This window comes from Pistacia vera, unplaced genomic scaffold (assembly GCF_008641045.1).
Source record: "Pistacia vera cultivar Batoury unplaced genomic scaffold, PisVer_v2 Contig196, whole genome shotgun sequence".
NCBI classification, from domain to species: Eukaryota; Viridiplantae; Streptophyta; class Magnoliopsida; order Sapindales; family Anacardiaceae; genus Pistacia; species Pistacia vera.
The window spans coordinates 961105-974963 of NW_022195997.1; the positions used below are offsets into that span (position 1 = coordinate 961105).

The 13859-nt window shown below is 37.0% G+C and overlaps 3 protein-coding genes across 5 annotated transcripts; 1 reads left to right on the forward strand and 2 right to left on the reverse strand.

Moving 5' to 3' along the window:
* The first annotated feature begins 1206 nt into the window (after window positions 1-1206).
* LOC116127857 (ras-related protein Rab5-like) lies at window positions 1207-5454 on the forward strand. 3 transcript variants are annotated; one of them, XM_031413519.1, is made up of 8 exons: window positions 1207-1592; window positions 2165-2242; window positions 2331-2498; window positions 3273-3321; window positions 3838-3911; window positions 4252-4345; window positions 4798-4921; window positions 5115-5454. In XM_031413519.1, exons 1-7 carry the CDS (start codon window positions 1554-1556, stop codon window positions 4893-4895), a joined length of 600 nt encoding a protein of 199 aa, XP_031269379.1. In that variant the 5' UTR covers window positions 1207-1553; the 3' UTR covers window positions 4896-4921; window positions 5115-5454. The 3 variants fall into 3 exon arrangements, with proteins under 3 accessions (XP_031269379.1, XP_031269380.1, XP_031269378.1); XM_031413520.1 differs by having other exon boundaries at window positions 1209-1596; window positions 5198-5449; XM_031413518.1 differs by having other exon boundaries at window positions 1209-1592; window positions 5198-5448.
* A 1161-nt stretch (window positions 5455-6615) lies between these two features.
* On the reverse strand, window positions 6616-7822 carry LOC116127858. Its single transcript, XM_031413521.1, has one exon. The coding sequence runs from the start codon at window positions 7723-7725 to the stop codon at window positions 6874-6876; it is 852 nt and encodes a 283-aa protein (XP_031269381.1). The 5' UTR covers window positions 7726-7822; the 3' UTR covers window positions 6616-6873.
* Window positions 7823-8129: 307 nt separating this feature from the next.
* On the reverse strand, window positions 8130-11733 carry LOC116127856. Its single transcript, XM_031413517.1, has 4 exons — window positions 11632-11733; window positions 10342-10486; window positions 10115-10255; window positions 8130-9948 (listed from the first exon to the last, which is right to left on the reverse strand). The coding sequence occupies exons 2-4, from the start codon at window positions 10444-10446 to the stop codon at window positions 8500-8502; spliced, it is 1695 nt and encodes a 564-aa protein (XP_031269377.1). The 5' UTR covers window positions 10447-10486; window positions 11632-11733; the 3' UTR covers window positions 8130-8499.
* Between the last annotated feature and the right edge of the window lie 2126 nt (window positions 11734-13859).

Consider the following 13859-nt stretch of genomic DNA (forward strand, 5'->3'; position numbering starts at 1 on the left):
GATGAGATTTCATCTGGCCAATCGTACACGTAATGGATTCTCTGTTATTCATCCCTCCTCTGATCCCCAATTCCCAGTTAAGTTCTGACACGTGGTTTGTATAATTTCCAACTCATTGTCTTTATTGTAGAATTATAAAACTGATGCAGTATTTGGTCATGGGTGGAAGGTAATGTGACTCAATCTCTTTCCTTATAAAACAATCAACCATGAAAATATATGGAAACCTCTTGTTCATTCATATTATGGGCAGATGATTAGGCCCAAATATAATGATTACGCATCTCGTTTGGGGCCTTTTAAGATATATTGGACTAATGCCGAATATCAGCATTATGGTGTTATGTGAGAGGTCTATTTGACTTATCCAAATCAGATGGTTAATATCTTGATAACATTATCTTATGCCTAGAAAAGTAGGGTTGACGTAAAGCCCTGTCAGTATAAACGGTCAGAGTTTAGGTAAGTCCTATAGTCATTCAGATACAGTCACGTTGTACGCTGACGCAGGCGACATGTTTTTGTCAGTGCAGTGGGTGCGCGCCAGACTGATGAGAGGCTGGAGAAGATCCACGTGTCCAATCCCTGCATACGTCGCGTAAATCACTCGAGTAGGTGAGCAACGAGACGCAAGGAAGGATTTGCACGACAATCTGACCTACTCCCAGATTCAGTAATCATTACCTCAACTCATTCCACTATAAATAGAGGGTTCCTCTCCCGTTTGTGAGATTAGCTAATTTCTTTCTAGAATAGCACATATATACTCTTTTTCTCTCTCTTGTAATCTCTTATAAGTCAGCTCGCTGAACGCAACCTGATCTCATATATTAATACGATACCAGTGGACGTAGGATTCGCTTACTTAAGCATCTGAACCACTTTAAACATTGTTCTCCATCTTTGATTCAGTTCAATACCCTCATACACGTGTGTCTTTTGAGTTAGCTTAGCATTTTCCACGTGCGTTTAGTTGGTGTTAAAATCACGTATCAACACATTAGATTCCTAAACTCATAAACAGATGTTTGGACGAAATAAAATGTTGGTTGACATTTATTTTATTTTATCTTTGAATATTGAAATCATTCATAACTTATGTAATAGTGTAGGTGTATTTTACAAATTCGATGCCACTTTATGTAATAATAAAATTCCCCTTTTATAACAAAAGAAGCAAACAAAAAGAGGGAGGAAAAAGCAACCAACTTAACAGTCCACGGAAAACCTACCAGTCTCCGCTTCTCCACAAAAACACCCATTGCTTCTACTCTTTCTGCTTCTTCCAAGTTGCCACGTGCATTTCTCCCTTCAACTATCGTTCTTGCTCTTCCCTGGAAACAACCATTTCATTTCTGCCAATATCAATTTTCTTATCGTTGTTATCCTTGACGTACTCTTCCCTTGTCATTGCTTGCTAAGCTTTCGCTTTCAAACTCCAAAACCCCCCCTTCTCTCTCTCTCTCTCTCCCCCTCAACTTCTAATCTGGAATTTTGATCCACAAAATTTCCAACGCACAAAGCAAAAATTCTAGAAATTTGTTTGATTTGTAATGGCGAGGACTGGCAACAAGAATATACAAGCCAAGCTGGTGGGTACGTCTTCCCTTTTTCTTTTTCAATTATTAATGTGCACAGCGTGAATGAATTAGTGACAAGGTTTTGATCTAGTGTTTTCTTTAGAGTGTTCTTGTGTAATTTGTGTTTTGATAAACGAAATTCTTGTGTTATTCATAGCTATGATTCCTTTGTTTACGCCAGGAATATCTGTTTAGTTTATTGATTGGTTTTATCTTGTAACTTTTATTCAACTGCTGTATGCGCTTTCATGAACATATAACATCTGTGATACTCTGCTATGTATTGATTTGTTTCTACAGGAAGAGAAGGCCCTTGCTTTTCTGTATAGAAATTCCGTTTCCATATTGTTGTACTATTGAATTCATTGACTTGTTCAACCTCGTTTTTGTGCTCAATGACTTAATCAGTTCTGATAATTCCTTAATTTGTTTCTGTTTCTAATTTTACAATCTAGTTCCTCTGACTTTTACTTGTATGTTAAATTTCACTATTATGCTTAGATAGTTGTATCTTTTTGTTCACAATATTTACATGGATGATCCACCAAAGAGATTTGTTTTTCTCATATTAAAGCTTTTCCCAGGTACTTCTCGGAGACATGGGAACCGGGAAAACAAGTTTGGTATTGAGATTTGTCAAAGGCCAATTTTTCGATTTCCAGGTTTACCTTTCATACGTTTTTCCTTCTTCATATTTTTAACTTCCTCAAATTACAATTGCATGAGCTCTAACATGACAATGAACCGCAGGAATCAACAATTGGAGCAGCATTCTTCACACAGGTTTTGTCATTAAATGAAGCCACTGTAAAGTTTGATATATGGGATACAGCTGGACAGGAACGATACCATAGCTTGGCTCCAATGTACTACCGTGGTGCAGCTGCAGCTGTTGTTGTTTATGACGTCACAAGCAGGGTACTTAATCAATAACTTTCTGATGGTTTTGTCATGTTGCTTCCTTGCATCATGTTATGAGAAGTTATCTATGCGTAACAGAAGTTGGTCTTGAATGAAGGCCTTACAGATAGCTTGTTTAATTTATTGCTTTGAAATCATTATACCCATGTCACCTGTGGAATTATATTGTTATATAATATTGGAGTATGAAATAGAATGTGATCACTGGCAGACATGAAGGTGATGGGCAAGGAGTTATGGGGTCAGACTTGTAGAATATTGTGTATTATGTTCATAGCTAATTCAATCATATCAAATTTGTCTCGATAGATCTATGTTTCATAGTCATATAGGCCCCTATCTCTGATTTTTTTTTTTTTCTCTATTGTCTTGGTAGTTGCTTTGGTTAAGTACTTCATTGTTTGCCTGAAATACCAGCTATACCTTAAGGTTGAGAGACCAGTTAGATAATGGATGGAGCTAATCAATGTAAACTTCAACATTTAACCTCATTTATGTTTTTTCTTGATGAATAATGTTACACATCAAATTAGTTTTCCAAATTTCTTATTCTAAATGATCTGTTATCCCATGAGACATTGACTTGTAAATAATGAACTAACATGACAATGACACATAAGATGACACGTCAATTAGGAAGAGAAGTTTGGGATATTGTTTGGGCTAATAATAGTATAATTTTTTTTTTTTTTTGATTGTTGTAGTAATGCTATGCTATTATAATTGGGAAGCCATATGATGGGTTTAACCCCTGGTGTTTTTGTCTTTTAGGAATCATTTGAAAAAGCTAAGAAATGGGTTCAAGAATTGCAAAGACAAGGTAAGTGACAGAAATATGGGGTGTTTTTTTTTTCTTAGCAAAGTTTGCAATTAATTTATTATTATGTTACGCACTTTAACCTTCATATACACTTTCTTCTTTGGCAGACCCCCATACTCCATTTCTTTAACTATGGGAATTCATCTAGTAAATATACAAAACATGCACACAATCTCTTTTTCTTTAATGCTATTCTGATATGTTTGCTTTGGCATATTGACGTGCCAAAAAATGCTGGAGTTCTACATAGAGAAAATCTACAAATTCTGAAATTTGGGTACATTTGAAGCCCATCTTTAAGTTGTAACTTGAGTACCTATAATAAAGGAATCATCTAACAGAGTTCTAAAGCAACTTGGTAACTTCAAGTGCTTGGATTTTGACTTGAAGCAGAATATCTGCAATTTGTTAAAACTTTAATTCAAAATGATGCTTCTGAGAAGATTGTTCTTGTGATTAATTATGCAAATACAACTTGTTATTCAACATCTTATTTTTGGTATCATACTATTTCAGGAAATCCCAATTTGATAATGTTTCTTGTGGCGAACAAGGTCGACTTGAAAGATAAGAGAAAAGTGGGATATGAGGTATTTCACAATTTAACATTCTTGCCATCTTTCTTTGTTCTTTTTTTTTTTTTGGTGGTGGTGGTGGGTTTAGTGATGAAGATTGTATTGTACCCCCAGACACATCAACCTGAATTCCTGATGTCTTTTGCCGCCATGCTTGGAAATTCTTCGCTATAGACTTCTTATTTTATGTTTAACTGTAATAGAGGTGGTTCTTAATGATCATCACTCTAGCCCCCTTAAAACTAGGAACTCACACACAAAATAAGTTACGTATGAATGCACCCCATTTATGTGATTTGATGGGTAGAGAACATGTGTTATATGTTGGATCTGAATCCTTCTAATAATTTTGCAGGATGGTGAGCTATACGCCAAAGAAAATGGCCTATCTTTCCTTGAAACATCTGCAAAGACTGCAGAAAATGTCAATGAACTCTTTTATGAAATAGGTAATTATACCATGTCTCTCAGTTTCTTGTATAGGTATGCACACCGTGTGTTTCACAGAATGCAGTCTCACATTTTCATATCTGATGCAAATTGGTGGATTACAAGTCCTGTTTCAGTATCCTGTGAAAAACACAAAGCTTGTTTGTTGCTTTTTGATTTTTGATATGCCTATATTGAACAACTTGAGAAACACCGAGTAAATATCAAAAAAGTTAAAGGAAGGCCAAATCTCCTGAGTGTTTCTGAACTTACAGTTTCAGCAGCACAGGAGGTCTGCAATAAGGCCAAAAGTGCATCTTTTCATTCTACTGGTAGCTACAACTGAAATGTTTGACTATTGTTGAGGCAGTTTTGGTCATTCAAACAAGATACATAGATTTCTTGTCAAGGTCTGATTCTGAGGATTGCTCAGAATTTTCTTTCCTTGCTGATGGAGACATTTGTTTTGCAGCAAAGAGATTGGTAAAAGCTAGCCCTTTAAGTCAAACTGGAATGAAATTGCATACTGGCCGTCAAGAAGGTGGGAGTAGAGGGTTTTGCTGCTCTTGATAATGCCCAAACTTGCTACTTGAGTTGTAAGTAATTTTCTGAATGTCAAAGACTTTTTATCTACTAGATATAGCTTCTAAGTGAATAAAATGTGGGAACATGGTTTCATGACCCTCTAGGGAGTCATTTGCCAATCGGTTTGGATGCGTTAATTCAAAATATGAAGTTAAATTGATGATTTATTGGATGATGTAATTAATCAGAATGTTTAAATTTCGGATGTTTCAAAAACAACACATGCAAGTAAGTTTGGTTTTTGTGGCTGATATCTATTGACAAGTCTTCCTAATGTTATTTGAAAGGATATTGCGGTGTGAGATGGGAGCACTTAGGCCCGGGTTATGAAAGTCAGAAGGTTGTGCTCTGCTCTTTGGACAAACTGATTCTATTGCATACCCTATTATATGTACATGTGGAGTTTTCAGTACAAAAGCTTTGTAAACATTTGAAATGTTTTTAAGAAGTGATTATGAAACTGAAAGGAATAAAAATGTGCTAATTACTCTGTTGTTAGGCAAGGAACTAAAAAATTGTATATGTTTGGAAGTTCTTTGTGGAAAGAAAAAATAATTTTCAAAAAGCATCTGAAAATCTTTAAAAGCACTTTCAATTGTTTCTTTTTATTCAAAAAGTGGTTTCAAGACAAGTACGTATCAAGTTGTTGAACGACGAATCCATAACACAAAGCAATTACTACATGCTTTCACTTGATAAGATGAAAATGACAAGTCAATGTTTGCACCCAGGTAAAAACCAAGCAACAAGTTAATTACCACTTCACAAGTGAAAATTGTTGTTCATCTCTTCTGCAAGATCACCATTATCCTTCTGTAAGGATTCATAGCATCAACTCAAAGGGATTGTCTTCACGGGGTTCGAATCTCAGGGTCATTTATCACATTATAACTTACCTGGTATTTTGAGTTTGTAGGGTATTCAATGAATCTCGGAGATTAGTTGAGAAACGTGACAGTCATGGAGGTTTACTCGCTCCATTGATTTTTTAGGTTCGAAGAATCTTGAAATTAATTGAGATATATGCAAACTGATCTAAATACCCTGATAATCAAAAACTTCTTTTTTTTTGTATTTTGGACTATCTTCAAATTCTGACAAATTTGGCATGTTGGATAGAAGGTTACACAATCGCAAGATGCCAAGGTTAGAAATGCGCTAATAACCATGTATAATAATAATAATAATAATAATAATAATAATAGATCATTCCCAAGGTTTCGTCGTCCCTTCTCCTACGTCGTATTGATAGTTACTAAGTGGAAATTATCGATTCTAAACTCGAATAATAACAGGATACTTTCACAATAAGCTTAAAACATAATTAATGAAGCCAACGGACACTCCTTCTATCAACAATATAAGCACTCTCTGGCCACTAGTGAGCAAAATCAGAATGCTATGTGTACCGAATATTAAATAAAGGAGTATGGCCAAATCCTGTACTATTTCATTTTCATGAATATTATAAGTTTGATAAATGCAACCAATGCAGAAGCTGAAGCTTCTCGGCTCATGGAAAGCAACGACTACAGGACTGTCATTATATTAAGCGGACAAAAGCCTCGCAGGTGACAGTTTTATTAGTTTCTATGGCATTGAAATCAGCAGTCGAGGCCCCTCAAAAACAGAGAGGTTTTTCTTTTTAATCTTACTAAATATTTGGGACCTCTACTCCTTTCACATGCATCTTAACAATCCCAAAACGGAGCTCGTTTCTATTGCTAGATAGAAAGTGACAATTACTTTCCAAAAACACCCATACAACCAAATAAAAACAAAAGGGTAACTCTGCAAAGTCAAGAATTTCAGTTGGCATAGACGTGGCCTGGGTGAAAGCGCCATGGTCACGCCTGGAAAAAAGAAAAGTTGTGCTACTCACGGTATTCACAAAACCTCACCCAGAAATAAAGAAATTTAACATGATAAAACCCACAAGTACAGAACTTGGTTTTCAAGACAATCACCATGAAGGAGATGTGCTTGGAGATCCAGATGAGGAAGATGAAAGTCCATTGTTACTGACAGAATCACTACGTGAAGTTCCTAATGACCTGGCATCCCGCAAAGAAACTGAACAAGCTTCTGCTGGAAGTTTCTTCATTGGAGTCAATGGAGGTGTAATTGGCAGTGAATGTTGACTAGATGGAGATGGCTGAGCTATCTCATCTTCCCCGGAAGAGCCACCTGTTTCTAAACGCGAAGGCGAAGTATCTGGAGTCTCAAATGGAGTATCCGCCCTGCTCAACCTGCTAGCATCATTGTCATAGATGGGATTGGAAATGTACACAAAATCCTCCCCTCCATCACCACCATAATTAGCTTCTTCATGGGCATGGCAACTACTATTTGTACCAACTTGAAGTGGGGTTTCTTGAATTGGTTGAGGTGAAGTGATGAAGGAAGTTGGTGGAGACGATGGAGATAATATGCCTACGTGATGTGGACTTGTGTTTGATTCAAGAGTACGGATATCAAGCACACTATGAAGTTGAAAGCTTCGGCCTTTGTTTTCTATCTTGTTTTCTTTGGAAGAAACTGCAGGGAAGAGGAAGCTTCTTGGAGCATCAAGAACTCCCTGAGAATAGAAGCTACCGAGAGTACTGGCTGAACGGTCTTGGGTTTGAAGAGGCTGAGAAGGAATACTATTGATGGTTGTGGTGGTATTTGAAGTGGTGTTTCTCAGCTGACGCCGACGGAGTAAGAGGGAGCAGTAGAGCTCAACTAATAACACTAGGATTAGACCCAAAACAATGGCAAGGCTCACCACCATTGCCAGAGTTGCTCCCATTATTACCTTGGAAGTGCCCTTCATCTCAACCTCTCTCTCTTTCCCTCTGTCTCCACAAACTGGAATGAAGGCAGTAAACAAGGGACAGTAATAAAGGAAGAGTGAGAATATTTTTTTGGCGGGAAATAGTTGTTTACCTTTGACAAAGACAGGAGATAGAAGAGAATCTTAGAGGGCATTGGGTATGGTAATTTTGAGGATTTTTTGTTTTCACCTAGTAGGGTTTCTCTAGGTTATATTGGTTAATTGCATTATTATATTTATACCCAATACTATCATCACAACTGTGCTAAATGACTGACAAAAAGACAATAAACCTTAGATCCACCAAGCCCTCAGACTTAGTTGTGAATTCACTGCCATTATCAATTGATAACATGAAATTCTTGGCAAACATAAGAAACCCATCATTGAACAAGTAGTTGCCGTTAAAAAGAGCACCAATGCAGGCGAAACAACATCAATATCAATTTCTATCATTTTCAGTAAATGCAACATTACAACTTTCACTACCATTGTATCTGGAAGTTAAACTGAAATCAGTATACATGTTCGTGCAATCATGACTGCCGAAAAATATAATGCTGGCTCATATACACACAAGACTATACTCACTATCATTGGATAACTGCTATTTTGGGCCAACCCTCTGAGGGCACTTTGCTTATTGGCGATGGAGAGGAAGAAAGCCATCCCCAATTCTCCCTTCTCAACACAGAACCAAACTCAGGGAGACAAATACAAGATTATCACATAAAACTCTATATGCTGCTAATGATATTCATTTGCTCATAGCTTTTACCTCCCCTTCAGTGCTGCAAACCGGGCTGCCAGATCATCATAGTCTGGTAACTTTGGATGCACATGTCCAGCTGCATTCGATCTACCATCGGGTTGAAAGGAAGCAGCACGAGTAAACACTTTTTTTGCCTCTGATGAAGCTGGCTGTTCATGTGGAAAGGAAACTGATCTAACTGGAGGAGCCACCTCTGACATATCATCAGACACATCCCACCTATGAGCCTGAGGTGTCTCACCATTATCATTTCCCTCGTGATGTGCTTGACGACTTTTGGACTTCCTTCTCACATACCCCTCTTCATAGGTCGAAGGTTTCTTACTATAATGCATTAACAGTTTATCTATCATCCTTTCCTCTTCATTCTTCTGATAGTGCTCATCGTCAAACAAGATTTGGAGGCCTCTTCTTGAGTCTTCCCTTCTCCTGCTTCTTGATTTTCTTTTTGAAACTCCTGCATCTCCGGCATCGTCACCATTGTCATGACCAGATGGTGATCTCAGGTGTCTCCTCCGCACAGATCTTGCTTTTCGTATTGGATTTCCTGTAGCATCATCCTCACAATTACGATCTTTCTCATCATCAGGAGTATTAGCTCTCGTGGATCCAACAATATGCCTCTCATGTTCACGATGATCTGGTCCTACTTGGATTCTCTCTGATATATCAGCACCATTAGCTGTGATAGGTACTGAAGGATGTTTAGGGACCCCCTCACCATCGAAACGAAAAGGTGAAGATCCTATATTGGCTTCATATTTTCCATCCTTCAGTTTAGCATTGCGTTTAACATAAGGAGGGGGGAGGGCACTATTGTAATGGGGCTTCAACTTAACTATTTCTTCATCCCGAACTTTTCTTATTGAATTTGCATTATTGTGCTGTCCACCACGACTATCAGAGTCAAGTAGGTCCTTTCCATTGCTTTTTGAATGCTGTTCTGCATAACTAGGAGCAATGTATGCCTTTCCATAAGGTAAATTGTCCTTGCTCTCTCTCTTAGGTACAGCATTCTCCCTACCACCAAGTGGCTTGAATGTACCATCAATATGTTCCATTCTTCTCCCATGAGATGAACTGCTTGCTCTCACTGTTTTTAGGGCAGTATCCTCCTTCCTATCCCAATTTTCATGCTTATCACCAATGAATTCTTGTCTTCCCTGGAGTGAAACACCATTATGGTCCATTTTATGGACAGTTTCTTCCCTGCCACCGACTGGCTTGTATCCATCACTTGCGAAAACATGTCTGGGCTGAAGGATAAGCTCATTTCTTTTCAATGCATTACTCTCTTTGCCATTGTGCAATCTGTGGCCATCACCTGCACGTGGAAGTGTATCTTTATATGAAACATCATGTTTGTTTTCTCGTGGACTAGTCTCCTTGCCATTAACTGATTTATATTTATCCTTAGGGACATTGGAAGAACCAAGACTTCTAGGTTGGTCCTGCAATAATAGATGCAGATTGCAAAAGTTCTTAGCAACGGGGAGCAGCAAAGAGTAATATTTTCAAATAAGCAAACACAGCCACAAGTTTTATCATTTCTAGGATTTGCTTTCACTTCCTATTTGATAATAGCATCAATCATGAACAGAAATCCAGAAGGCATACCTGTGGAGATGCTGAGGGTTTAGACATCATCTGTTGAAAAGCCCTTGAATCCCATTTTATTGAAAACTCTGATGCTATGTCTTGCATTAACTGTACCTTTTTGTCCATTGTGGCATGCTTCCCGGCTAATTTATCCACAAACTATTAATGACAATTAAGATGGTCAGTCACTAGAACTGAGTTATGGATCTAGAAAATTTTAGTTAAGAGTATATCTATGGAAGTACCTCTTGATTCACAAAATGTTCCAGGGAATTCACATATCTCTCTTGAAATAATTGCCTAAGGTCACGTAACTCGGGGAGATCAGAAAATCTTGCAGCAGCAAACATCAGGGACGACACAGCCTCCCTGCAGGCTTCAGGGCAATTACTGCAAAGACAACAATGAAGTACAAGATGTGTCAATAAAATCTTAAAAATGCAAGTGTTTCAATTTGAAACACAAGGACAAACATAGAAAATATAATCAAATCGTACGCATGCAGAATTTGCTTCACTTTAACTCCACAGGTGAGACCGGTTAAAAGTGGAGTTCTTCATGAACATGAGATTAATTCTTCTCTCCTTATTGACTCATAAATGGAACCATGAAATCAGAAACAGCATAATGATGCTTAACACTTTTAACAATATCACAAATAAAGAACTAACAATGAGCTCCAGGCCAAAGTAGGGTCTGCTATGCTATTTAGTGAGTATGTGAAGCACTTCTTGTGGAACAGGAGATCCACCAGAACTTGTTATTATAAAATTTACACAAAATTACCTTAATCTGAAGTTCAATTGTAAATTTATACAATATATCCTTTTTGCAAAGGTTAACTCTAATGAAATACAGTTACTTAAAAATCATTGATCATGTAGTATCCAAGGAAACACTTGTTTTCAGGTCACATAGTATTTATTTTCTTTTTCTACTTAGTCACAAGCAAAATTATTAGCCGCCCATGTTTTTCAACTGTGCAGGCTAAAAAAATTCTAGCACTTCATTCCATGTTCCTTTTAACCATTAGCAGCATATGAATGTGTTTAAATTTTAATTCCCCAACACATTGTTCCCATCATAGCAGATCACCAAGCATAATAACAAGCAGATCAGCATTTAACTCTATTAAAGGCTAACTCTGACAACAATAAATTGTACATCATATCTGAATCCATGAACAGCAACCTAATAATTATAATGCCAGAAGTAACTTCTTAACCTGATTTAATTCAAAGAGCTCCCTATAAGGTAAAAACAAGGTGCAATAGATATTTTTTCTGTTAACAGCAGCCTAACTTACATATGTTATAAATGTATTGTCCAATATTTGACTATTAAAAAGCACCAGTACTGGTATTAATATTGTACTAAATATATCCAAAATATGCAAATATAGCTATATAATTGTAACACCATTAACAGACACGGTATATTCAATTGTTATTAGGGAAAGTCATCGAGATTAATTTAAATAAGAAACCACTTAATACTTGGTACAATTCAGTATGGGCTAGCAAGTCGTTTCGTACCTCACTTTTTGCAGAACTGAAAGATGCTTCAGTACAAAACACAAGATAGCTCAACGAATCATAGCAATACGACACATTCAATTCAGCTAGAAACCGTCAGCCTGTTTCATCACAATCAAAACACTAACACTTCGTTAAGATCTTCAATTACACACACAGAAAAGGCCCTAATTATTAAATAAGTAAACACAGCAACGACAAAATCAAATAGCAGAATGCGCTATTCCATTGAATTTGAAATTAAGAATTTAAAAATAAAAAATAAAAGCAATAGCAATGCAAATTACCCTGCCATAAGCATTATATCGAGGCCATTAGCAAGCAGATCAGCTATATCTTTCTTAGAAACTTCTGCGTCGCATTCCTCTTTCTTCTTATCACATCGATCCGACTCTTGATCAGTTTTATCAACGATTTACTGTCAACAAATAATACATTAACACAAAAAGAATACATAAACACTCCAACAGAATTAATATATCCAGAAAAGAGATCGGAGGTCAAACCATTTGGCAAAACCTCGACCTACAGCCCGTCCAGCATCTTGCTCGGAGAGCTTTAGTGACCGTTGCGAAATTTCAAAAAAAAAAAAAAAAAAACGAAAAGAGACGTTAAAGAATGCAAATGAAGTAATGTGATCCGTCGTTAACGAAACAAGAGGAAATTCAAAATGAAAACTCTTCGGACATTGTTTTGTTTTTTCTTTGGACACTTTTTCTGAGAACCAGTAGGTGCTGCACTCCACCTTCACTAATGTTTGTGTGTTTTTAGTTCCTGATAATGACCCTGGTCTGCACTCCAATGACTTGTTATGTAGTGATGAATATAACGTTGTAGAGGGTAGTTTTGGTAATAAAAATGCTCTGATAGGGTGCGCATGAAGCGGAGGTGTTAATTGTTTAGAGAGATGGTGGCCGCTTGAGAGGTCAAGTAGTTGATTGGGAGGAATCTGCTGAGCTGGACCGCATTCTGATGACTATCAAGTGCCCTTAACTAAAGGTGGACTTTTTGGTTTGGGTTGTTCAACCTGTTCGGGTAGACATTACTGTCACAACTGTTGTCTTGGAGTCTAAGCAAAAATGTAACGGCCGCATTAACGATATTAACTACAGGATGTCCCATATTTCTTCTGAGTTTTTTAGATAAAATATTAAAATTTTACATTATTTTAATGGTTTCTTATAATTTTAATGTCACTCGCTTTACCGCTACCGTTATAGTCTGCAACATGAGACTAACGACAACATAAAGTTGTTGTATTCTGACAGTGGGTTAATAATGACTTATGTTTATTAAATTTTGAATCGAATCAAACAAAGACTATCAGCAGAATCATTACTTAATGCATTTCCAAGTCAGATTGAGAATGGACCACCCGACCAATTTTCTTATAACTTAATCTTCTAGAGCTTATCCTTAAACTTATTTGTCCAAAGAAGAATAAAATGATAAAGACAATACTATACTATTAATGTGTTACGCCTGGAAAATTAAGGGCTAACGTAAGAAATTACGTGATAGGGTGTGACCTGCTCCTGTCAGAATGGTAAGCACACATCAGGTCTGTCAAACGCATGGAGCTCCCACGTGTCTATTCTCTGCTCCAAATCACGTAAATCATTTTGGAAGGTCGGCAATGTGACGTAAAACCGGATTTAATCCTGACATTCACACCAACCCATGTTTAATGATGATTAATTACACTCATCTCACTATAAAAAGAGGAAGACCCCTTCATTAAGGGGATTCGGCTATTTTACACTGGGAATTAGCTTCTCTCTCTCTATAACTTTATATTTACTTTTCACCAATCATTGGTAGTCAGTTCGCTGTTGCGACTTGACCCACTATTTAATACAAATCAGTGGATGTAGAACTTGCTACCTTAGCATCCGAACCACTTCAAAAAGCTCTTATTGCATTTTCTCTACATTCTACCCATAATCACGTGTATCTCTTGACCAATCAATACGCACGTGTCGATTAGTTGGTGTCAAAAATCACGCATCAACAATGTAAAATAAAACACCGGTCCATGTTTATGTATCATATTAATGCATCGAGCTTTAAAAAATTATGTTTAATATTTTTTGTTAGAGCAAACCACATGTTCCCACCCAAGGGATAACAAAATTATAAATTGATATTCTCACCCTTAATCTAACAACGTTAGTGACGTTAGAGGTGGTCAAAACAGTGAGTAAGGTCGCAAGTGAATGTATGAGTTT

What these genes read in the sequence shown, in the direction of transcription:
- LOC116127858 (XM_031413521.1), bottom strand. Translation starts at nt 7,725, where the DNA reads ATGAAGGGCACTTCCAAGGTAATAATGGGAGCAACTCTGGCAATGGTG.
- LOC116127856 (XM_031413517.1), bottom strand. Translation starts at nt 10,446, where the DNA reads ATGTTTGCTGCTGCAAGATTTTCTGATCTCCCCGAGTTACGTGACCTT. An exon ending in AACATTTTGTGAATCAAGAG is followed by an intron (nt 10,256 to 10,341) that starts GTACTTCCATAG and finishes TGTCATTAATAG; the next exon opens with TTTGTGGATAAATTAGCCGG. An exon ending in AACCCTCAGCATCTCCACAG is followed by an intron (nt 9,949 to 10,114) that starts GTATGCCTTCTG and finishes CTATTATTGCAG; the next exon opens with GACCAACCTAGAAGTCTTGG.
- LOC116127857 (XM_031413519.1), top strand. Translation starts at nt 1,554, where the DNA reads ATGGCGAGGACTGGCAACAAGAATATACAAGCCAAGCTG. An exon ending in TTTATGACGTCACAAGCAGG is followed by an intron (nt 2,499 to 3,272) that starts GTACTTAATCAA and finishes TTTGTCTTTTAG; the next exon opens with GAATCATTTGAAAAAGCTAA. An exon ending in AGAGAAAAGTGGGATATGAG is followed by an intron (nt 3,912 to 4,251) that starts GTATTTCACAAT and finishes ATAATTTTGCAG; the next exon opens with GATGGTGAGCTATACGCCAA.